At 54.3% G+C, this 23,896-nt stretch overlaps 7 protein-coding genes across 7 annotated transcripts; 2 read left to right on the top strand and 5 right to left on the bottom strand.

Moving 5' to 3' along the window:
• Positions 1 to 4,209: 4,209 nt before the first annotated feature.
• Positions 4,210 to 6,861, bottom strand: COL26b_012443 (uncharacterized protein; the record flags this gene model as incomplete). Its single annotated transcript, XM_053185086.1, has 3 exons — positions 4,210 to 4,461; positions 4,539 to 5,863; positions 5,922 to 6,861. 3 exons carry the CDS (start codon positions 6,859 to 6,861, stop codon positions 4,210 to 4,212), a joined length of 2,517 nt encoding a protein of 838 aa, XP_053030950.1.
• Positions 6,862 to 7,516: 655 nt separating this feature from the next.
• On the top strand, positions 7,517 to 8,257 carry COL26b_012442 (uncharacterized protein; the record flags this gene model as incomplete). The annotated part of the gene is made up of 3 exons (XM_053185085.1): positions 7,517 to 7,601; positions 7,667 to 8,025; positions 8,102 to 8,257. 3 exons carry the CDS (start codon positions 7,517 to 7,519, stop codon positions 8,255 to 8,257), a joined length of 600 nt encoding a protein of 199 aa, XP_053030949.1.
• Positions 8,258 to 8,571: 314 nt separating this feature from the next.
• On the bottom strand, positions 8,572 to 10,103 carry COL26b_012441 (uncharacterized protein; the record flags this gene model as incomplete). The annotated part of the gene is made up of 2 exons (XM_053185084.1): positions 8,572 to 9,490; positions 9,550 to 10,103. The coding sequence occupies 2 exons, from the start codon at positions 10,101 to 10,103 to the stop codon at positions 8,572 to 8,574; spliced, it is 1,473 nt and encodes a 490-aa protein (XP_053030948.1).
• Positions 10,104 to 11,709: 1,606 nt separating this feature from the next.
• On the bottom strand, positions 11,710 to 13,537 carry COL26b_012440 (uncharacterized protein; the record flags this gene model as incomplete). Its single annotated transcript, XM_053185083.1, has 4 exons — positions 11,710 to 12,120; positions 12,182 to 12,873; positions 12,926 to 13,171; positions 13,228 to 13,537. 4 exons carry the CDS (start codon positions 13,535 to 13,537, stop codon positions 11,710 to 11,712), a joined length of 1,659 nt encoding a protein of 552 aa, XP_053030947.1.
• A 5,192-nt stretch (positions 13,538 to 18,729) lies between these two features.
• On the bottom strand, positions 18,730 to 20,003 carry COL26b_012439 (uncharacterized protein; the record flags this gene model as incomplete). The annotated part of the gene is made up of 3 exons (XM_053185082.1): positions 18,730 to 18,827; positions 18,878 to 19,283; positions 19,410 to 20,003. 3 exons carry the CDS (start codon positions 20,001 to 20,003, stop codon positions 18,730 to 18,732), a joined length of 1,098 nt encoding a protein of 365 aa, XP_053030946.1.
• A 940-nt stretch (positions 20,004 to 20,943) lies between these two features.
• Positions 20,944 to 21,792, bottom strand: COL26b_012438 (uncharacterized protein; the record flags this gene model as incomplete). The annotated part of the gene is made up of 1 exon (XM_053185081.1): positions 20,944 to 21,792. The coding sequence occupies one exon, from the start codon at positions 21,790 to 21,792 to the stop codon at positions 20,944 to 20,946; it is 849 nt and encodes a 282-aa protein (XP_053030945.1).
• A 963-nt stretch (positions 21,793 to 22,755) lies between these two features.
• Positions 22,756 to 23,419, top strand: COL26b_012437 (uncharacterized protein; the record flags this gene model as incomplete). Its single annotated transcript, XM_053185080.1, has 3 exons — positions 22,756 to 22,857; positions 22,883 to 23,042; positions 23,145 to 23,419. The coding sequence occupies 3 exons, from the start codon at positions 22,756 to 22,758 to the stop codon at positions 23,417 to 23,419; spliced, it is 537 nt and encodes a 178-aa protein (XP_053030944.1).
• Between the last annotated feature and the right edge of the window lie 477 nt (positions 23,420 to 23,896).

Genomic DNA, 23,896 nt, shown 5'->3' with positions numbered 1-23,896 from the left:
CACCGGCCCATCGGTGAGGGATCACGGAAAGATCTCAGATGGAGCGAGGCAGGGCCGAGCATCATGCACCGCTGCACCTTCCACCGCGGCAATCTGGGACGTTGATTCGCGCTTCTTTCTTGTCTCGCCCGTTGCGATTCGACAGAGAGCACCGAGCACGGGGCTGCAACACGAGACGACGAGAAACGTCCATCATGTCGAGGCATGCAGTTGCACCTGTCGCTTCTTCACAAAACCCACGATCCCACGATACTTTCCTTCCTGTGATTCCCGTCACCCGTGGAATGCGGCAGTCTCCGAACCTCTGTTCTCTTCTCCTCCTCCCCTCGTGCAACCAACCAACCCTCTTTCCCTGTTTTAGATGTCGTCAGATGCAGAAATCGGCAGAGGCGAAAGAAGGGTTCAATTCGTCTCACCTCACTGGCCGTTATTTCCGGCTCTGCCGTTGCCCATCTCATGCTCCACCCTCACCTCCTCCACCACCATGGCACCAACCTCCATGCCCCCACGACACCCGCGGAACAAGATTCCCATCATCAGCTCATCTTCAACCTCATCCTTCCGCCCATCAGTCATCCAGTGTCCACCCATCGCGCCAATGGCGGCGTCAAGACTCAACCGCCCGCTTGTCTCCCGCCAACCGCACCGCTGTCACGGACGGGAATGGTTCTGACGTGCGGCCAACCATTCCGAGGGCACCAGCATCACCGGCCGGTTCGTTGGATCTGCACCTGCATGTCCGTGGGCCATGCTGACCTCCTCTGGCGGGGCTCCCGTGGACGCTTCGCCGTTGACACCACTCCCACATGAACTGCCCGCCTCCCAACGCCTGCGCTGCGACGACAGGCACGACGGCGACGAGGATTGCCCTCGTGAGGTGGTGGATGGCTGCTGCCCTTGAAGCATGAGGCCCTCCCACTTCCGCTCCCACCTCAGGCACGCACCCGAGGGACCTAAATCTCCAGGGGGGTTCACGCTAGCGCACTCGCGCTCCTAGCGCCCTTTTCCCAGCAGGCTAGCTCCCTGATAGCGACCAACCCTCGCTAGAGTGCAGTGAGTACCCTCCCCCCACCCTAAGGTGTGAGTGGCCTATTATTTATTTGAATTTCTCTTATATTAGTCTTAGTACACTACTTTATCCCTCAACTCTTTATCCTACCCTTCCTACGTAATCTAAGCGATTCATAAGGTTTTTAGTAGAGTAGTTCTATAAGTAGTATATTTATTACCCTAGAAAGCTATAGTGAGATCCTACTCTTTCTTACATATCCTCTCTTATTAATACTTCTTATAAATATAATATAAAGTTTATATTTATAAACCTATTAATTATAATTCAGTTTATTTTTTGAAGTAAGTACTAAAAATAAATATAGTAATAATATTTTTAATACTAAATTTAGTAATGTTTATAAAGAATCTTTATATTCTTCTTAACTATAGTTTTTATATACTTTTAATAGTTACTGAAGAGTTAGTATATATAGTACTTTCTAAGTTAAAGTTATTATTAAAGTTATTAAGTTATTTATTTTACTATTATATTAATTAATAAATAAAGTATTAGCTACTTACTTTATTACTACTCTCTTTATATAAAGTAATGCTTTTATAACTTTAGTAGCTAAAGCTACTATAAAGAAAAGTTATTTATATTTTATTTACTTTATCTTTATCTCTTTTAAAACCTCTATATCTTTTAGTATCAAGTATAGTACTTCTATATTCACACCTTAGGTTATATCTATTAGGGTTACTTAGCCCTTTTCTATATCTATACCTTGCTATATATTGTACCTCAGAGTATAGCAAGTGCCATCACCCAGGCCTGTCTAGACGTCCGAGACCCCACCACTCCCGTCCCTCACCACGACGTCCAGTCCCTCACCTGACGAGTTGAATCTTGCCACCCATTGGACGCTCCTCAGATCCCCGCCGGAAGTCCAGCAAATGGCTGGGAATCACCACTTGGCCGCCTCATGCAGCTTCCACGACATCGTGGCTCCCTTTTTTTGCCCCTTTCATATGAGATGTTTACGGTATCTCTTCGTCTCAACACCACCACCGTCGGAACGCTGCATGACTAAGGCAGATCTCCCTTCCCGTTCATCTACCACAATGACTTGGCAGCCAGCCGCCATGGGGAATTCAAACGTCGCTTCTCGAGCGTCCAGTCCACCATGACTCGTCCGGTCCGTCGTCCGCTCTCCCGAAGCATCCTCCGGCTTCCCACGGCGGCTTGATACACCACAAAGGAAAAAAGACCAGCAAACTCTGGAACGCGTCCGTTCCGCCTTGCCTCTGGCCCTCCACACTGACATACCGAGCCCCGTCTTGGCGGAACAGAGCCACAGCCAGGAAAAATTTCTAGAAAGCGTGGAGCACACTCAGAAACACGGGTCCGAACCCGACCCGGCACACCCGGCTTGCTGGCTCTCTCTGTCTCTTTAGCAAGTTAGCAGAGTGTTCCTCGTCAACTGGCGGGGAATCTTCGCCTTCCGCCTCGCCTTGCCTCGCCACTGCACCCACTCGCCGCGAACAAACAAGACGCCAAGACTGCCCAACAACACACCTTCATGCGTCCTCCGATTCTTCTCCGGGGCCGCGCCCGCGATGGACCCTTCGACTCCGTCCGCATCCCACTCTCGCTTCTTTGTGCGGACTTACCTCCGGAACCCTCTCGACCTTTTCACCCCTCGCTTTCGTCTGATGTCTCCTAACCCAATCCGTTGCCCAGAGTCAGTCAGAACTAAACTCGTCTTTGTCCCAGCGAACCGGTCTGCCGGTTCAAGTCGAGATCTCTCTTGTCTGCCACGTCTGCTGCCGTTGCCGAACAAGCAGATGAGAAGTTGCATTCGGAAGTCTCCACCACGCGGGCCTAGCACCGCGGCCGGCTGTCTTTCACCTCCGGCCAAGATTGGCGCGGTGGCCGTCTTGCCCTCCATCGTAGCTGCCCCTAGGGCGTCGCAGAACCTGAACCTTCTGCCAGGTCTGCCATCCGCAAGCATCTGTGCAAACTATATCTGCGAAAAAGGACGAACTTGCGTCGACCGATTTGGCGTCGTCCCCGGACAAACATGTTCAGAGCCCAACGCACATCATGTATATCCGGACCGTCAACTCCAAAGCTTTAGAGCCTTCACCCAGGGGCCGTCCCCAGAAACCTACCTGATTCGTGACGTCCTCCCGTCCATCCCGCCCTGGGTCCAACCTGGGACCCTCCATTAATGCTCTCTGTCAGAGGACGCACTTCATTCACCCAAGTGGCCTGATATCCTCCGCGTCAAACGTGCCAAACGGGAGGATCGTCGCCCATCGATCTGCCTTACCTGGAGCGCTTGCCCATGTTCTGGCGTGGACAAAACGACCCACGACGCTAGCCTCACGAGTCCGATCTTGGAGGTTGTTGCTTGTCTCGTGTGGCGTGCCCACGTGTGGCCCCCTCACGCGACCTTCAGTTCTCTGTTTCTCTTTCGCTCTCACTTAGATGGACCTGCATTTACATGAACCCCGCGGGCGATGTAAGACACTTTCAAAGGCAGACAAGTATCAAACCGCAAGCAGAAACACAGCCCGCGTGCTTGTGCATGCATATCGTGAACTTGCAATTAATTTTGGAGGCGAGACCGAAGCCAAAAAGCCCTGCGTCTCCGACAACTTTGTGCCCGCCTCATCTCGGGCCCGAGTCCTGTTCGGGCATAACGTTTTGCAGAACCAACCACCACCTCGGAGGTAGGTAGGTCAGGATGTGGAGTGCACCACCAAATATCCTCGGGATGACCCCGGTCAACGCCCAACGTGCCCAGCTTACCCCGGATTGACCCCGGACAACAGCTTCAATGCGACGCCAACACCACCCAGAGAAATCTTGTAGCAACCACACCACCAAACATCACAGCCAGCGACCTCGCACCACTGCAGTAGCATCATCATCATCGTTGTTGTTGCACCTCTCCACGTCCTCAGATTACGTATGTATATCGAGATTAGCGAACCACACCACCACCCAACCGCTTCCGCCCGTCCCATGTGCCATTCTAAACGTAGAAGTTGAATAAAAATAAAGCAATGCTTGCTTGTAGCCTTCATCCGATCTCTCTCTCGATCGACATCATCCACAGTCACCAACACCCCTGAACACAATGCAAACTCGCCTCGTCGTGTAAAAACCCTAGCCATGATGATGTCTGCTACTGGGTGATGTGGATGCTACCTCCTGAACACGGCAGCCCCGAGCCTCTCAATCTCCCGGCCCTCCTGCGAGGTTCGCCCCGCGGCCTCGAGCAGCCGCGCCCACGCCTCGGCGTCCTTGAGCTTGACCGCCTCCTCGGCGGCCTTGACGCGCATCCCGCACTTTTCGTACATGGTGATGGTCGTGCCCGGTTCGAGGCCGGTGCACTTGGCCACGAAGACGGAGGCGAGGCGGGGGTTGCCTGCTTGTAGCGTGAGGTTGTAGAATGGCTGTTTCTCGAGAGTCAATAATCCGTACATATCATACTGATAAAACAATGAGAGAGAAGAAGAGAATGTAGACTCACCTCCCATCCAATCGGACTCCTCCTCGTCTTCGCCAACTCCTCAATCTCGGCCCAGTCCCTCTTCGCGACCAGCGCCCGCAGCCGGATCCACCAGGCCACCTTCTCCGGCACCTTGAACTCGCTCTGGATGTTCTTGGCGCGCTTGTGGTAGCCCAGCCGGATGAGCTTGAACATGGTCTCGTTGACGCTGAGCCCGGTGAAGGTGTCGGTCAGGTCGCGGTCGAAGGCCTCCTGCATCTTGAGCAGGGTCTGCGCCTCCTTGAGGGCGTGCACCTCGGCGGCGGCCTCGCGCGAGTCGGCGAGCAGCTTGGCGGCGAGGGCGAGCTTGTCCGACGCGGTGCGCGCGTCGGGCTGGCGGAGGGCCTCGCGGAGGAAGACGGCGGCGCCGTCGACGCGGCGGTCGTCTTGGTAATACAGATCCTTGAGGAGGGCGTTGTCGCCGTCGTGGGCGGCGGCGGCCTCGACGAGGGCGGTGGCGGTGGGGCGGGCGTTGATGACGCGGAAGAAGGCGGCGAGGGGGAGTTTCTTCTTGAGCTGGAGGAGGACGCCGTACATGAGGTCGGTGTCGCCGCTCTCAACGGCCTTGTCGAGAGCGAGCTCGTCCTCCTCCATGGAGAGGAGCAGGGGCACCTGGCGGCCGCCGCGGGGCTCGTGGTTGAGGAGCTCGGTGGCGAGGCGGGAGCGGCCCTCGTCGTAGGCGGCGCGGGCGATTTCCTCAAAGGAGATGCCGGGCTTGCCGGCGAGGCGCTCGACGACGAGGCGGCAGATTGTGTCGTCGTCCTCTGCGCCGGAGCGGACTTTCGCGCAGGCCCAGTGGACGTAGATGCGGTCGGTGGAGAGGCGGAGGTAGGCGGCGACCTTGAGGGCGAGGAGGTACTCGTGGCGGGAGACGAGGCGCTTGAGGAGCCCCTCGGGGGTGAGGCGCTGGTACTGCTCGAAGGAGAGGGGCAGGCCGACCTCGAAGAAGCGGACGGCGTTGAGGACGCGGAGGGTCTCGCACATGTCGACGAAGTCGTCGCTGTTGTAGATGTCGAGGACGGACTTGCCGAAGGAGGCGGCCTTGAGGAGCTGCTTCTGCCAGTGGACGGAGAACTCGCGGCCGGCGGCGTTGACGCAGGTGTCGACGGCCTCGGTGAGGTTGGCGCGGATGAGCTGGATGTAGTCGTCGGCCTTGGGGGACTGCAGCTCGAGCTGGCCGACGGCGTCGAGGAGGATGGAGGCCGGGGAGGACTCGGCGCGGGTGCCAAAGACCTGTTCCGTGGCGGAGGGGACGCGCTCGAGGAAGTCGCAGACGTCGTTTGTGATGAGTCTTGCGCCGTCGTGTTCTATTTGTGTGTTAGTTCCCATGAGTCTGTGGTGAGATCTGTGTGAGGGTGAGTTGACCTGAGATGACATGTACCCTGCCGTCGTAAAAGAACTCCGCCGAGGCGTTATCTGCCCCGATGATGTGCACCTCGTCCTCCCACGCAATCAGCGCGTCGGAGCCGCACCACGCCACATACTTTGGCGGGATCTTGCTCTCCGAGTCGTGCTCGATCAGGCGCTCCTGGAAGTCGCTCGAGATGACGTGCGCCTTGCCCGTCTTGGTGTACAGCGCAATCAGGCGTCCGTCGGGCGACACGCTGATGTGGCTGAACGGCCCGATGTCCAGGAAGCGGTCCTCGTACTCGGCCGCGTCGACGACGTACACCGTCTCGCCGATGCTCAGCAGCACCTCGACGGAGCGCGAGAGCGTGTGATCCGGCGCGACGACGGCCCAGCTGTGGATCTCGCCCTGGCCCTCGGGCGGCTGGGCGAGCAGCCGCGGGCGCGGCTCGGCGTACGATGTGACGGAGACGAGCGCGTTGGAGGCGAGCAGGGCGACCATGCCCGTCTCGTAGAAGCGGCAGCTCACAACGCCGAAGTCGTCGGCGCCGTTGCCGAGGGAGAACTGGGTAAACTCGCCGAGCAGGTCGTAGACGCGCACGACGCCGTCGGCGGTGACGACGAGCAGGCGCTCCTCGCCGCCGCCGAGGGAGGCCCAGCCCAGCCCTTTGATGGCGCCGGAGCCCTGGTCCCAGGGGATGTGGCGGAGGAGCTTGCCGGCGTACGAGTAGATGTCGATGCCGGGCTTGTTGGAGGCGGCGGAGCCCCCCTTGGGGCGGTAGGCCTGGAGTTTCGTGTCATCGCGCAAGAGGGCGAGGGCGCCGGCGTAGGGGGCGCCCGCGACGAGGTGGTTGTCGAGGTCGAGGTCCTGGTCGAAGACTTCGGTGTAGAGCTGGATCTTGCGGTACCACTTGTCGCCGACGTTTTCCCATCCGGCTGAGGGGTGGGCGGTTTCCATCATGTCATTGTATTCATTTGCACCCGTTCCCCAGTGTTTCGTCTGATTCTATCACGTGAGAGCCTCTTGAAGCTGAGTTTGGAACAGGTCGATGTTGTGGTGGATGAGTGAGATGGGATATTAGATGAGCAAGTGTGTCGTGAGTTGAGCTCAGGAAGCTCACCGGAGCTCGACTGTCGTTGCTGGAGCTCCAACCCCCAGCGAACTGGAGCTTGCGCCAAGAATCAGTCTGAGCCTCAAACTGGAGCCTGCACCTGCCCGGGGAAAGACGGCTAATCTCCGGGTCTGAGGAGACAGCTCCTGCTGCGTCATCATCCCCCACCAACCACCGATAAGACAATCAGCAGCAGCCCAAGTAAAGCAATGTCCCCTCCTCCGCCTTGCTTGAATCAGCCCGTCGCATCACCCGCATGTTCAGGCCGCCTCGGGAACAGGTCTGGCTGTGGAATGCAGCGCTCCTCATGCACCAAGCCGTCCATTGCACCGATTTGTTTGACCATACTCTGTCCAAGTGATTCACCTCTTTGCGGGACTTTGCCCTTCTCATAGAGCGGAAGACGCCTATTCTGTTTGCATCCAGCAAAAGCGACAGATGAACCTCTAAAAACCCCCTGATATCCCATCGCTCAAAATCCTCCACCAAAATAACCACAAAATGCCCGACTGGCGCACCGAATACCTAGCCTCCTTCAGGGAGCAAGAGAAGAACAACCCGGTCAACCTCGAAATCGTCCAGCTCTGTACCTCTCCCTTGAACGCCCTCCCTCCCTTCCCGCGCTAACGATGCCCTCTCCCTTCCCACCAGGCTCCCAACTCTCCGACCGCATCGCAGCCCTCGAAGCCGAAAAGGAGCTCCTCAAATCCAAAGTCACCCCGAAAGCCTCTACCGCATCATCCACAGGCAAGGAAGCGCCGCAGCAAATAGACACAATCAGCTCCGACCCGACCGTCACGCAGCTCCAGCTCAACCTCGCCGAGGCGCTGCGCTCCAACGGCACGCTGCAGAGCCGCGCAAAGACGGCCGAGGACGAGGCGCAGACGCTGCGCCGGAAGAACAGGGAGAACACGAAGCAGATCAAGCAGCTGAGCGCCGAGAAGACGGCGCTGGCGACGAAGCTGCAGGACCGCGAGCACGAGCTGCGCGAGAAGAGGAAGCTAGTTGAGGTGAGCAAGACTCGCACGAATTATGACAAGCGGATGGGGAGAGAGACAGGGGGACGGTTGCTGACTCGCGGCGCAGAATGTGCAAGACGAAATGATCACGTTGAACCTCCAGGTGGCCATGGCGGAGAAGGAGCGGGACAAGGTCAAGTCGGAAAACAAGGAGCTGGTCGACCGGTGGATGAAGAGAATGGCCCAAGAGGCTGACGCGATGAACCTCGCAAACGAGCGCTGACGATGCGGTCTATTTTTTTCTTGTTTGAATACCCGGTAATAACCACAACCTCACGCCCTCTTACGAAGCTCTCTCTCTCTCTCTGCGCCTCTCTGCTCTCGCTCTATGGGAGTATCAAAAAAAGAAGATTCTACAGGTAATGAACCCAACGCTATTTCCTCACCCTATGCCAATAATGTTTTCTGCTTTCCCCGCCTTCAATGTACAAATGCATCATGCATCCAGCAAATGCCGTTCCCCCCCTTTCTAGAAGACAAGTCCCGTAGGACATCATACAACGCTTCGATGTATGCTGACAAGGAATGCCTGGTAGTCTACTTCTTGGTCGAGATGCAGTACGAGCCTCCGGCGTTCGTCCACGAAACGTAGCCTTGGCCGTACGTGAGATGCTCGACCTCGAGGATGTTGTTGGCGACGTCATTCTGGTTCCGCGTGCCCTGGTCGTTCACAAAGGACTTGAGCGAGATGATCTTGCAGCCGGTCTTGAGGTCGAGGAACATGTTGACGAGCGCGCTGTTGAGCTGGGGCGTGAACGCCTGGTTGTTCACCAACAAGACGTCGGCGCGCTTGAGCGCGTCATGTATCCTTGTATTCTTAGTGAAGTCGCCCCGCTCGAGTCTGACTCGGCCGGGCAGGAGACCCCACATCTTGCAGCGGGCGCCAAACTCCTTCTCCTGGGCTTCGGCGAAGTCGCATGGGTTCTCCATCATCTCGCAGCCCCAGCTCTCGCAGCCGATCTCGAGGGCGGCCTGGAAGACGACGTTGCCCACGCCGGAGCCGAGATCGATAAAGACCTGGTCCGATGTCATGCGGGTCTTTTCCTGCAAGACCTCGGAGATGAATAGCTCTCCTAGCTCGCCGTACACATTGTCGGTGCCGTTTTTGTATTGCTTGAGCTTCTCCACATTTGGTGAGACGGTGCGCTCGTATACCTGGCGAAGAATAAAGTGTACCATATCGCGCGGCAGTCCATGCATGTTGTCCAAGTTCTTGCGTATTGTGCCGTCGGCAGCGAGGGCACGGATCCTCCTGTTGGCATCTTGAAGAGCTGTCTTGAATCCACGCAAGTCGTTGGTATTTCTCGCCCTCGTCAGCCTGCGAATGATGCCGGTGTCTGGGTCGCGAAATTCCTCCGCCTGCTTTTCGGTGAGGTACACATCGGCGACGTGCTGCACCACCTTCAAGATGTCCTCAATCGAATTGATCTTGTCCGCCTCCCATATCAGCTCGTAGCTAATGACTCGTCAGCAAAAACGCAAAGTGGCCGGTTAGGCGCAAAGCTTGTAACTCACTTCTCCGGCCCGTACATGCTCGGATACTGCAGTCTGACTCTGACGTCGTCCTGCTCCGTGGCCCCGAGCACGCGCATGGCCTTGGGGCAGGTCTTGAGGTTCGTGAGGTCGGCGGCGTGGATCAGTCTGCTCAGGTCCCGCAGGCCCTCCTTGAAGGCGCTGGCGCGGGTGAGCACGCGCTTGGTGTCGACGAGCTGGCCATCGGCGAGACGCTGGCGCTTGTGGGGCACCTCGAGGTTCGTGAAGTCGCCCTCGACGTCGCTGTCGGAGTCGCTGTCGAATTTCGGCTGCGAGGGCCCCGCGCTGTCGACCTTGCGCTTGCGCTCGACGGAGCGCTTCTCGTCGGACGAGGACGGGTACGGCGAGGCGCTCTTCTTGCGGGCGAGGAGGGCCTTGTTGACGGGGGGGTTCGGGGAGGCGCGCGGGGAGGCCTTCGCGGAGGAGGCGGCGGAGAGGGACGAGTGCGGGAGCTTGGGACGCGGCTTCGGCGGCGCGGCCCTCGTTTCGACGCGGATGTTGGGGGGTTTGGCGGCCTTGCGGCCGAGGATCGGCATGGCGACGGAGGTTGGCTGCGACGGGCGAGCGTCGGCTTGCTGGACGGGGGGAGGGAGGTTTGCGCGTGACCTTTGGTCGGGGGAGGCAGACCGGGTCGTGTGCAGTTTTCAGGCTGGCGCTAGGCAGAGGCGGGGGTTAAAATGCATGCGATGGTGGGATGGAATCGCTGTCGAGAAAATATGCAGTCGTAGCGAGTGGATGCTCTCTAACAAGGCCGGATTCCTTGGTGTCAAGGGCCTCGGAGCATGGCAGCTGGGAGGTGACGGCGGTGGTGGTCGTGGTGATTGATGATCGGTGGAGAGGGTTCGGGACGGAGGGAGAGGTTGAAGGTTGAGTGAGACGAGACGGACACGAGGCGATTTTTCGGGCGAGGACGTGGACCTGCCGCCCGGGACGTGACTGTGGGAAAAGTGGAGCGCGCACCTGGGCGTGGACGGTGGACCTTCGTGACCCAGGACCCCGAAACTCTGGGAATTGCCCGGCTGAACGGGGCACTTTCGCCTGTTGGGATGGGTTACATAAGGCGGGTTAGGTGAAATACCAGGAATGGAAGACCACCAGCAAGAGGGAGCAAGGAACCAGAACCAGAGAAACAAGAGTCATCCAGCCCACCCCTTTTTCTCTCTCGCTGAATCAAGGCAGAAGACGAGAGGCAGACAGCAGGCGAAGAGCGGCGCAGGCAACCAGGAAGGTCCTGGGTCGCCGGGGGTGGCCACCTCACTGCGCAGCGAACTCGCCTCGATGCAGCCTTGAAGCCTCGCATTGCAGCAGCCCGCGTGCCCCGGCTCCAGTCACTGGTTCCCTCCAGTTGGGGTCCGTCTCGCCAGTCCAGTTCAATCGCTGCCCTCCGAACCGCCGGCTGCACCTGCTGAGTTCCGTCCCCACTCCTAGGACCCACTGCGGATGCCGCATCAGCCGACCTCGTTGGACCAGATGTGTCTGTTTTGATTGGCTGTAGGTAGCGGGTACTATCGCTGGAGGGGCCCTGGAAGGCGCGCTGCAACTTCCAAGCTTTGGGCCCTGGCGCCGCTGTCATCCAGTGTCACCTTCCCGTTTGCTGACACATACACACTCCTTCCAGGAAACCGTTGTGCATCTCGAAAGTCTTTGATTTAAGCTTGTCTCAAAGTGACACTCGCGCTACCATCATCTGTCATCAATGGTCTCAAACACTCGTCATCGTCGGAGGGGATACGAGATTGACATGCAGGAAAAAGAAAACGCAGAAAAGATGCAGCGAGATCGTGGAAAATTCGCATCCTTCTAGAGCTTGCAATATCTCAATCATGAGAACACCTGATTTTCCTGTGTCTGCGCGGCTATATTTCCTGTGTTCCTAATTACCCCTACCTTATCGAAGACGACAGTAGCGACGACGACGACGACGACGATGATGACGACGATAAGGATGACGATAACGACGGCAACCATAGAAGCGACGGCGACAATGGAAGTGACGTCGACGACGGCGAGGTAGAGTATAGTCACAGGAAAAGTGATCGCTCTAGCACATGAAAAAATAGGCAGTCTCTCAATTATAGATCATATTGACATTAATTCTATCCGCACATATCTACCCCAAAACATACGTCTCTAATTATAATCTTATCCCAATACAGCTTGCAGAATCGGATAATATCCCTGGTACAGCGCGCAACGTGCATCAAGAAGCGTGCTATTATACAGCGTCACAACCTCCTTGTCGTTGCCAACATCGCCCAGAACGACCACGTCAAGAGGAGCAGCATCCGATCCCACAGCTGCCCACCCGGGGCCGTTCGTCGGCTCCTTGACGAACCTCGCAAAGGCGTCGCGCAAGTACTCGTACACCGCAAACTGCTGCGGCGTGTAATTCGACCTGCCGGGAATGCTCAACAGCAGGAACAGGTCCGACCCGTGGAATACGCCGAGGAAGCCTAGGTTGTCGGGCACCATGTTCAGGATGGTCGTGTTGAAATAGTACCGCCACGTCGGGATGTCGAGCGAGACGGCCGTCTGCGCGAGCAACGCGGCCGGCTGAGACCATCAAGTTAGCACTAAAACATTCTACGTCCCGAGGATGAGGGCAGACACTTACACACTGAAAGACGTAGTCGGTGTAAATCGCAGCCGCGATGTCGAAGTCGGTAGTCAGACTCGAGTCCGCCCGATACGACGCCACAATCCCCTCCCTCGCCGCCGCCGTCACGAGCGTGGGCGGCAAGTATGTGTTGAAGAACAAATCAAGTGTGATCCCGTCGTTGATCAGCCCCCGCCCCTCCTGCGCCACCGTCCCCATGAGCAGCGGCACCTGCGCGACCTGCCCGCTCTCCCACGCCTCCACGGGCAGCGACGGCAGCGTGACGTTGTCGCGCTCGGGGCCGGTCAGGATGCCCGTCGCGCGCTGTGCGTCGACGAGGGTCTGCGCGGGTACGCGCCGCATGCACTCCAGCACGTCCGTCGCGTTGGCGCAGCCGACCGCCGCGGCGATGCCTGCCCACATCGGGCCGTTGGTGGGGTAGCTGGCCGCGGCGAGGCCGAAGGTGCTCTGGCCGCTGAGCATGATGGCGGCGCGGAAGGGGGCTGGCGCTGTGTCGTTTTCGCCGTAGGAGCGGAGGAGGTAGTCGACGGAGGTGGCGCCGGCGGAGTGGCCCCAGATCGTGACCTTGGACGGGTCGCCGCCGAACGCGGCGATGTTCTTCTGGACCCAGTCGAGAGCGAGCCGTTGGTCGTAAAGGCCGAGGTTGCGCTCTGTGACGGGGATCTGGGAGGAGGCGGGGAAGCCGAAGACTGTGTGTTGATCAGCATACGCAGAAGTCGGTCCTGATACGGTGATACAAACTGTTGTTTCTGTAGTTGAAAGCAACGGCGACGATATTCTCGTACGCCGCAAAGGCGGACAGGTCAGCTCTGCCGTTGCCGATCTGGAACGCCCCGCCGGGGATGAAGACCAGCACTGCGCGCGAGCTGTTATTTCTACGAGACCTATTAGCAGGGGCGAAGACGTTGATCTTCAAGCAGTCTTCGCTCTCCGGCGCGGGCGGGTTGTTGTAGAGCGCCTCCGTGACCTCGGGTCGAGTAGCAACGGCTGCGGTCTTGTCAGTACATGGCCCCAAACACAAACAAGAGAAAGGTAGTCCGTACAGTTGTTGACGAAGTTCTGGTAGCACGACGCCCCGAATGCAGTCGCGTTTAAGGGACTCATCCATGACTCTGGCGCCTGAGGCAGTGCGAATCGGACCGGTGGTGCGGCATACGGGATTCCGAGGAACTTGGTCACGACGTGCGGCGCATCGGGGAGGGACGTCGCCAGACCCTGCACCACGCCGGAGGATATCGTCGCTACCGGGAACGGCGACGGGAACGGTGCCGGGAACTTTGGCGAGTTCGTGTCATTGCCGTGTTTTGCTGTTGCCGTGGCAGCGGCGGCGAAGAGGAGCAAGTGGTGCCGCATGGTGTTGAGTATCACTCAGACCTTATACTACAAGTCAGGAAAACTGCTCTCGTTGAAAGTGACAACATGAGCAGACTGGATGCGTGCGGGAGACCTCATGACTTATAAGCACCGAACCACAAATGCGAAATGCCAAATCAACTAAGACATGATCTATCCAGACTACCACTACCGGCAGGTAGCAACGCAATAGCGCAGCGCATGACGAAAAGGACTCACAACCTCTTGTTGTGTGTGTTGTTTTCGCCGAGAAGAGGGCCGTCTCACCTGCGGCCCGCTCGGCTGCGTGGATTGACCTCCCCGCGCGAGGATCGGCACCAGGGAGTCGGGGGCGGGTTGGGAGGCCCGGTCTAAAGTAGCGTGCCTTCCAACGCAGCAGCGCTTACACGTATGCGCACTTGGCGTTGTTTACGGCCCGTTCGCGCTGAAGACAACTGTTTCTTCTTTTCTTCTTTTCTCCTTGACAGATCTTTCGCAGGGTGTCAGGCGTAAGATAAGGTGTGGTTCTGGCTGGGTACGAGGAGGCCAAGCGTTGAGGCTGAGAAGCTGACATGAGACATTGGTTTTTAAAGGCAACTCGAGCGTTTGCCTTTGGTAAAAGAAGCTCCATGGTTTCCGAGTACTCGGTTACACAAATTAAGGTAATTGGCGTCATGAGGGAGAAATATTGCCTGCGCTGGAGATTTCGAGAAATCCGAATCCGACGATGGGGGAATTGAGTTTCCACTTTGCTCTCGGGTGCATTGGTGTGGGATGGTTGCCGAAGCTACACACCCATTAGAGTAGTAGTTCCTGGAAGTCTCGCATTGACCTCTTTGAGATTCAAGCTCCTTATGTTTGGAGAGGGAAGAGGATGAAGAGTAGGATTAACCACAAATCTTTATTTGTGAAAAGGCTCTGGTCCATTATCAAGTTGGTGGCTGTTACACAAAGGATGGGCCGTGTGCTAGAAAACGTGGAAACTTCGGGGCTAGGGGTGACAGGGGTTGGTATCCTGCGGTTTTTCGGTCCCGAGATGATGAGGTGCCGAGTGGATTTGTAATTAGATTGCTCATAGGAGGCGTTCAACTTATACTCTCGGACATGTTTGCAATAATTCCAGAATCTAGATGATTTAGACCATGACTTAGGGCGACATGAGCCTTCCATCTCTGGGAAAGACAACGAGCTCAAGTGGCAGAAACGAGGTAGGGTCTGAGACTTCGACATTGTTGAGTAAACAGGCCATTTACTATTGAGTTTCAGTGTACCAAGTCTACTTGAGTCTTCTGACATTCTTTGACAGATAATAGTAGCTTTATGAACCTGAATAGTTTGTATGCAGCCCTGGAGAATTTGAGAATACAACAGACTTATAGAATCGTGATCAATGAAATGTTACATCTGAGCCCAGCCTGAAAAGTCAAACCTGCTAACGTACACTCATACGCGGGGTTATTTGTGCACTTTCTTGTCGTTGCCTTGTCTTGGCAAATCAAATGGTGGGGTTGGCCTGCCAAGAGCTGACATGCGTTACTCTTATCCCGTCTTAATAAATTGATAGGCCATAAGCACACCATTCAAGAGGCACCCGTTACTGGCTGCGCCGTACGCAATTAATCCTTTTTCAGCTCAAGGCTTTCACCAGGTGTTTGTGGCAAAGTCAGCAAACTGGGCCGTATGGACCTTCTGCATCTAGACTCTAAGCGAACCAGTTGCATCGGCTCCGTGTGCCCTCCTGCAGAATTAAAATAGTATAATAGAATGTGGCACATAAAAGGACGCGACCTCCAATACTCGCGACGCCAGAGGAAGGCTGCGCACGCAGACTGGGAGCCCATGACCACGATGGAATACGAAGGCATCGCTCGCAACCCCGCGCAGCGCATTGCGCGAAAGCCTGTCCCGACACACAACACTGAAGCAGCCAACGAGCCACTACTCGATACTGCTATACAAAGGGATAGTGTTCATGAGGACTCTGATGCTGCCATCAATAACGCTCATGGTCTCGAGTTGCGAGAATCAGGATCAAGTAGCCACGAGCCGAAGGGAGCCGGCGCCGAGCCACGAAGGTCGACAAGATCGCTAAGCATACTGAAGGACTGGTGGCAAGAGATCTTGTGGTGTATCATCAGCCTCGTAGCATTTGTGGCGTTGGTCCTCGTCCTTAAGGAATTCAACCAGAAGCCTCTTCCCAGATGGCCATCTGGCATCACACTGAACACCATCATAGCCGCTCTTTCCACGATCGCAAGGACAGCATTCCTGATTCCTGTATCGGAGGGCCTCTCACAAAGCAAGTGGTCGTGGTTCAAGAAAAAACCTCGGCCTCTTACGGACTTTGACATGTTTGATCAAGCATCGAGAGGTCCGTGGGGTAGCCTTGGCTTGCTTGTTCGTACCAAAGGATGGTAAGTATAGGTCTTTAGATAAAAGGGAAGTGATTACTGAAGTTTTAAATAGGATTGTTGGTATTCTGTCTGCGCTCTTGCTCACGTCGGCCATTGCCACATCGACACTCACGCAGTTTACCGTCACCTATCCATCTCGAAATGTGACAATCACCTCCGAGGGGAGCGCAGCTGCATGGAGAACGCCGTACTATTTCTGGGAAACCGCTCATCAAAACTCGATAAGTATGCTCATAACCGTGATTGCCAAGTATTCACTGTGATTACCGGCCCTGAAGCCTGAGACTAAGTCCGACAATCGACAGGAAGCATAATGGCTGCTCCCGCAAGGGGGATTTCCAAAGGGCTGTTCTCGCCAGTCACCGAACCGATTTCTTTCAAAGCGCCTCAATGCAGTACAAGCAATTGCACATGGCCTCAATTTAGCACATTGGCTGTATGTCATCATGTCACAAGTAAGTTGCCTCCGGATGATTTCTGTGTTTTATGTTGTTCGTGGCATTGAACTTGTCGTGAGCGATATATTGCTGCTCCTGTTGCGCTACCTCCCTACGTGTGCTATTGCGCTGACTTGCCGCTTCCCAGACGTGACACATCTTGCGGAAATCGCAGTGCCAGAGAGAAACCAGGCGCCAGGAACAAACATTAGTTTAACTAACGGGATTGCGCTTGGGGTTACTCATGGCTACTCAACTGTCTTGATTGAACCCGGGCCGACGTTGTCGTACAAAGGCACCCAGATGGAAGAGGCTTCTCTTTACAATTATTTTGCCATACATGGACCCGGCTCTGGCAGGAAAGAAGTTCATGTGAGCGAAGTGATCCTTCACTGGTGCATCAACACGTATAATGCCGCTGTAACAAACAACAATATCTCAGTCAAGAGAGTCATGTCACATACTGAGGTTAGCAGCGGGGACATTGAATGGCCTAACGGCGGAAGTGGGAATATCAGCTATCTTACCTCGCCACTGGATGCAGGCAACAAGTACATCTTCGGCGGAACAGGGGCTGCTGGAATTCGAACCCTCTTGAACGATTCATTACCAAGTCTGACTGTTGACGTGGGAAGCAATAGCATCAAGGATGGAAGTGCCATGCTTCTACAAGGTATCCGAGATGCTGGCAATTGGCAAGATGCCGTAGATGGAATGGCGCGGAATATTGCGATGGGTCTGACAAATTCGTGAGTAACAAGGACTGTTTTCCGCGTAATTTCTGGCCACAAAATTGACGTTCATGAGCAGGCTTCTGGGTGCGAATTCCAACGTGATCGGCGAGGCGTTGCAATCTGAAGTATATGTCGATGTTCATTGGCCCTGGTTGGCGCTTTTGGCAGCTCAGACTCTCTTCTCCATCATCTTCCTCGTCCTGGTTGTTGTTGAAACCGCTACATCCGACATTGCCGTTGTCAAAAGCTCAACTTTGCCGGCGATCTTTGCTATCAATGCTAGGGAAAAAGCTGAAATGGAGAGCCGGTTTCAGGGAGGTGAGTCTGCTGTGGACAAGGATGATCATCGGTTGGTGCCGTCTGGTATCGGAGGCGAGTTACGGAAGACTGGCGGAAAGTGGCTCCTAGCAGGCAAGTAGGGGTAAATAGTCCATGAGCTTCTTATCTGCCTCAGTGCTATACATGACCCGGAATCAACGATCCCCGGGGCTCAGAAAGATAACAACTCGTCCCTCCCACTCTCCTCATTCTTCGTCACTCTAACTCTGTGCCTCAGCCTCATACCTCTTGCCGAAGGCGTTCTTTCTTGAATGACCCTCTTGATCTCGCTGTCCATTTTGTAAGTCAAACTCTGAATAATATCTGCGGTCTCGGCCGACACGACTTGACTCAGAGACATCCAAATGTTTCCCAAACATGTTGCCTCCGTAAAGTATAGGAATAGTGCTGTTGTGATAATGAGGAGAATGAAGTGAACACATATGATGCTTACAACCACGCTGAATCCTATCCATCGCACGGGTATCGACTTCCCCTCGGCTATTATGTATGAGCCCGGTGCACGCTGAGTGAAGCTCCGAGACCACTCATAGTATTCCATTTGCTGCGTAACCGTTAAGATCGCCTGTAAGGCCTCCGTAAGCCTTCCCGTTTGTTTCATGACGTCCTGGAAGAGGGCGGCATGAGCGTAGTGTACAGCGCGTGACGTGTTCCCATCAACTCGAAGAGCAGCACAAGGCTGCGTATTGAATAGGGGAAGTCCAGCAGCAACTCCGCGGAAAGATATCGTAGACGTTGTTGACGAGGAAAGGACAGATTCCCCGAGGGCTTTTTGCGAGTCGAGCGTCAGTATACCCCTTGCATCAGCAGACATGTTGGTCGACCATATGTACTGCTTTCGAATAGCATCCGTGTTGTATCGGATCGTGATGTTGTCTAATTCCAGGCGTCCAGGTGCCTCAACCCCATTGGCGTTGCTGGACACGCTAACATTCTTCAAGTCACCGTCAAGATGTGCAAAGCACGCACTCATCGAAATGCCAACATTACTTGGATCCTTGGCCCGGCGAAGATCTTGAGGTGCACGAATGACTGCCCATATTCCGTCATTACTTCCTTTCCAGTCTTCGGCATTCACGCCCCATGTGTAATTTTGGGAGTCGGATTTGTTGGCAAATGTATTGTTTTGCAACGCTTCAATCCATTGATCCTCGGTGCCGGTACTCTTGAACATGAGGAACAAATTGGAAAATGATGTAGGCGGGGGAGAGCGATGAACAAAATCGACTGGGAGGAAAGGTTCGCCTGGGTTGGTGGAAAATATTGAACAGATCGAGAAATTCTCTAGTTCATCTGTTGGTCTCGGCTCCGCTGCGCTTTTGGCCGTTTTGCCAGCGGACACTATGCAGTTGAAAGACCAGGTGCGATCCCAGGGAGACTTGGATACCTGAGCGAAGGGACCTTCTAAACCGAATTCTCCCTGTATTAGAAACTCACTATGGTATCCAAAGGTGTCGGTCGTGTCCAGAAGGTGCCGGAATGGAAACTCGAACGTGAGGTTGCGGACGACAGGCAGCATGCAGAATACTCTGGAATCGAGAACGGCGGCGGGCCCATCATATCTTCGTAAACCGGTTCGTTGCGACTCGCTGAAGAAGGGCATGATCGTGCGAGTAACAGGACCAGTGTCTTCATAGTCCGTTGCTGATTCGGATCGTGACTCTTTGAGATCTATCCTTTTCTCCGCAAAGCGTGAATACGTTCCCGGCTGCATACTCCACGCTTTAGAAGCCTTCATGACGTAACCAAGATACGGCTTTTCGGCGTACGGAATTTCGGACGTCGTGCGTGAACCGGTGACGTTAACCATGGAGGAGTCGGTTAGCAGCGCTGTCGAGGCGAACTGAGACGTGATTGCCAAAAGCACCGATATTCCAATGACAATCTTGTATATGATACCATCCCGGCATGGATTCGAAAGGGCTGTCCAGCTGAATAGCGACCAGGGTGATACTGGCATTGCCCTTACCAAAGCGATCGACGGAGCGACATTAAGGGAAACGCCGGACTTCTCAATCATGAGAGACGCTATCATCGCAGTGAACACGCCCATTTGAAGGGAGAGGCAGATGCGTAGAATAGCAGCAGCGACGGTGACGGTCCTAGACGTCCAGTCGGAGAATACGATTTGACTCCAAAAGGATTCCTCCATGTTATCTCCAGCCATGGCCCGCATGGAACCGTTCCAAATGTAGCTCAGAAAGATGAGGACTCCGATGATGAGGGAGGTTCCGACGCCCAGGATGCAGATGCTGAACGAATCGATTGCTGCCCATTTGCTGCGATGAAGAGGAAAGACCGTGTCATCGCAGATCAGCTCCGACGTCTCGGTCGATATATTGTCTTTCTTTTCCTCGGTTGGTAGTTGGCTGTGAGAAGCCGTGTGGTCCTCGTCGGTCCAGCCCTCTTTCAGAGATTTTTCAACCTCGGAGGTTTTGCTGTCCTGAAAGAGCTCGGTCTGCTCTTCAATTATCGAATCATCGCAGACTGATGGACTGCTCAGGCTACTGATCTCAGATCTCAAAGTATCGTCGGACTGAATGGATGACCGTACTTCATCCATTGTGCCGGTGTAGGCTTACGAGGGAACAACGGATGTCTCGTACGGATGTCTCGTGCAATAAAAGACCGGGTAAAGGAGTGATCCAAACCTGAACGAAAGAGGCTGAAGAATGAGAGGGATGCGCAAAGAAAACAGTTGGTAGAAATGGGAGAAGAAGAGAATGATATGGGGTGGGTTTCTCAATCAGGCTTCAGCGGAACCAATTGACTTGATAAATTGTCTGGATCTCATTGGTTCCTAATATAGTACAAGATGACTGCATGGGTACACATAGGTGATGCTGCAGCTGCAGCGCTGGAACTCGACCAATTATTGACGTTGCTTATTTCGTTGTGTGCCGTAGGTTGAAGCAGGCTGGAACAAATGCGGAGAAGGATTCGTTCATCAATCCTCGGATCGGTTGTCTTGTGTGACCATAGTGATACTGATGATGTGCTTGTGAACAGAGCCATGTCACGTATATACATAACTGCTGAAGTAATGAAGCGAAACTTGATGCTAACCTTCGACTCGCCTTTACTTGAATTGCTTACTCTCCACAACGTGTTGTGGTCATTGAAAGCAAAACATAATTAGTGGATGGGATTACCAGTGTAGGTTGGTGTATTGATTACCACCCATGCGTGAATGAAAGCCCAATAAATTCCTGTCGTTCGTAGTTTGCCGGCTTCGCTCCTTTTCCTTCAGCATGGAAGCTCAAAACACTCCTAGCTCTCCTCGAGGACAGCAATTCCCATTCTCGATTAAGTGCACTTATCAGAAATTTAAAGTAGCTTATGCTATCTACCTCTACAGCTGCGGCTTCCGATTTCTCGTGTTCGTTTGCAATGTCTATATTGTTTTCGCCGGTTTGGGGAACTGCGATATGGTGCTGCATAGACTCTCATGACCTGATCTCTGTTTATTGCGACTGCCTATTTTCTGTATCCATCTGCCTCATTCACGATTGCGCACGGGATGTCTTGCTCATGGCCCCGAGCGCCGTCGTCGCTGCATGCTGAACAACCCCCTTCTCCCCCTGCAACTCCCTCAGGCGCCCTTCCCACCACGACCATCGTTCCAAACTCAGCTTCTGGTCCCAGGATGCTTTCAAGAGATCCCGAGAAGGGGTATTTGTCGATGCCGTAACATGGGGCTTCAAAGCCCAACTCTCCTCACCATCCTCCGCCCCCTTTCGGAACCGCCGACCGCAGATAGCGAGCCACTTTGCCGCAGCTGGAACCTCAAAATCAAGCAGTGCGTTGCTGCTCTCCAAGGCGTCGGCGGCAACCTCATAACCCCAGTCAATTGGGATGGCGCCGATGCCAGCCGCGACCAACCGCGCCTCAATCTCTGCCTTCCTGACGTGTGCGTCTCGCAGCACATCACGCTCGGGGCCCTTCGCCGCCGTGGCAGCCTTTCTCCAGCCCCCAGATTGATATGAATCGGACCATAGGTTGCCGAAACCTGGGAGACCCTTCCACAGTCTCTCAGAGGGCCGCTTGCTCTCGCCTAGAGATGTAAAGTCGGGCTCTGATTGGTTCTCGATTGCCTTGAGCAGCTCTACCAATGACTCGATGTGTTGTGCCGGTAATTCCACGAGAGAATCCATTAGAAATACCCATAGGCGGACGAGGTCCTCTCCGGGGTTGTCGGCAGTCACGACCGGATGGGTGATGGCTCGAGCGGCATCGGCTGCAGTTGTCTTCTGGTGCAGGTAGTCTTTCATTGCCTGTGCCTCTTGGGGATGGCATCCGTCTTCGACGCTGCCGTCCGGGGCGAGCTTGGAAGAAAACCAATCGTCGGACATGATGGTTCGTAATACTCTTGAAGTGCAGGAAGAAATATGTGCACTGGTGTTCTTTCGGGCAGTGATCGAGACGTATGACTTTGTGATATAAATGTCGTGTTGTTTCTCAATCAGCTGCGATGGGTCGGGCGCAGCCCCACTATTTATCGCCCCCGAGTCACTTGGCCTCACTGACGTCACAAGGCATCCTGCGGTTCACCAAGACATTCTGACCAATGATACATGGACCGATACAATGACGACTCTGAGTAATATTGGGGTCCTATATCAATTTGTTCAAAGACACGCGGGGGCTAGCTGACAAGGCTCAGCTCAGACACGGAGGCGGAATCCGAAAGTTTGGGGTCGATTTTTAGGTAGCCAACAGGACGTTCAAGTTACAATGGTAAAGATCTACAGTGCAGCCGAATCCATCAACGTCAATCAGGCCCCGAGGTTTCATCGAGCCCAAAAATAGGATTCATGGCATCGGGCGAAGCATTTTCAGCCTCGCGATGTTTCTGTGGTGAATATCGCGATGAAGCGACCTTTCTCAGGGCAAGAGTCTCTTGCATCTTGGCTGAAAGTTATCAGCGATGGACGATTTGATCAGCGAATGTCTCTGATTCAGGATTAACACTGCCTGGCCCAAGGTCAGCAGTTGTGGGCTCGGTGCCTGTTACTGCGCTGTGTCAGGTTACCGTTTCCAGCTCTCACGAACAGCTTTCTCATGTTTCTATCTTTATTCAGGCTACGAAGACTTCGGGGCGACCTACCCATGCGCTTGGATCGACGATTGTCTGCCGAATAACGTGTAAGCAGAGAGGGTGATGCATAGCAGTAATTGAATATAAAAGCCTTCGAGCATCTCTCCAAGCTCTCGATCATAATTACCAACAACTCAAATAAACACAACTTTACTTACTTATCATATACCTCTCACTGACAACAAACTTTTACCTCTTAAATTTTATCATCGTCGAAATGAGATTCTCCATCTCCGCCTCTGTTCTCGTCCTCCTCGGTGTGGCCAGTGGGCTTCCAATTGAGCTTGAGGCTCGAGTTCCGTCCAATGCGCCCATCAACGTAAGGCATTCCACAATACGACGAGACTCTGAAGCGGAATGCTGATGACTTGAAAATCCAGCTTCATAATGGCCCCGATTCCTCTGGCTCGTTCAAGTGCGGAGACAAGACTTACAGCGGGCATGAAATTTACCTTGCTGCGCAACGAGGCACCAACCTCCACCTCGTGGGCGAAACTCGCGGCCGTAAGTTCTTTAATCATTTGCTTTTTACTTACACTTCTCTCCACCTACTTCGTTACTTGGTCATCTAATCTCTCTCCCGGCTGTATCCTAACATTACTTTAGGAAACCAATACCCACACCCGTTCCCCAACGACGACTCCAAGGGGGTTAAGCTCAACTTTCCCAAGGACTGTCCCGCGGATGACAGCCGCTATGAGTTCCCACTTATGAATGGAAGTCCGTATGACGGCGGAAAGAACAATGTTAAGCAGGGCGATGAGAGGGTTGTCTTCTACTACGAGGATGGCGAAATCAGCTACGATGGAAACCCCCAGGTTTACTATTGTGGTATCATGACGCACAAGGGGGCTGCTACTGGTGGTTTCTTGATGTGCTAGATTGAGAGCTTGTCGGGTGATTGAGGACACTTCAGTACATGAATGATGGGTCTGAACGGTTTTTAGATTGCTTGGAGTTCGCAAATCTACACCTCTTTTAAAAATCTCGACCACTACCTGCTCGTATAATGTGCCAGTGCTTGAAAATAGTGAGTTAGGCGATCCTATGAGAGTATACAGACTGTTCAGAATAAAAGTTCAAAAAGTGAATATTTAGCTTTGATAAACATTTCGTTACAGAATATATGTGCGCCGTTGTTCTATGTCTCCTTTATCGGAGGTTGCGACGAAGTTGGACCTGCATATGAACACATTGTTACGGTCAGCTATCCGATAGTAGGGTCTGCTAACAGAAGCTGGGGATTGACACGTTATAACAGTACACTGAGGTCGTGGTCTGGGTAGTAGGTCGTAGGCTGATAGTAGATCGGTCGTCAGAGGCTAAGGTGATCAGTCTTAGGCTCAACAAGTAATTCG

Source organism: Colletotrichum chrysophilum (assembly GCF_026319265.1).
Source record: "Colletotrichum chrysophilum strain AFK26 chromosome Unknown scaffold_176, whole genome shotgun sequence".
Lineage (NCBI taxonomy): Eukaryota > Fungi > Ascomycota > Sordariomycetes > Glomerellales > Glomerellaceae > Colletotrichum > Colletotrichum chrysophilum.
The sequence above is the reverse complement of the archived record's forward strand: the minus strand, read 5'-3'. Positions and strand labels throughout refer to the sequence as shown.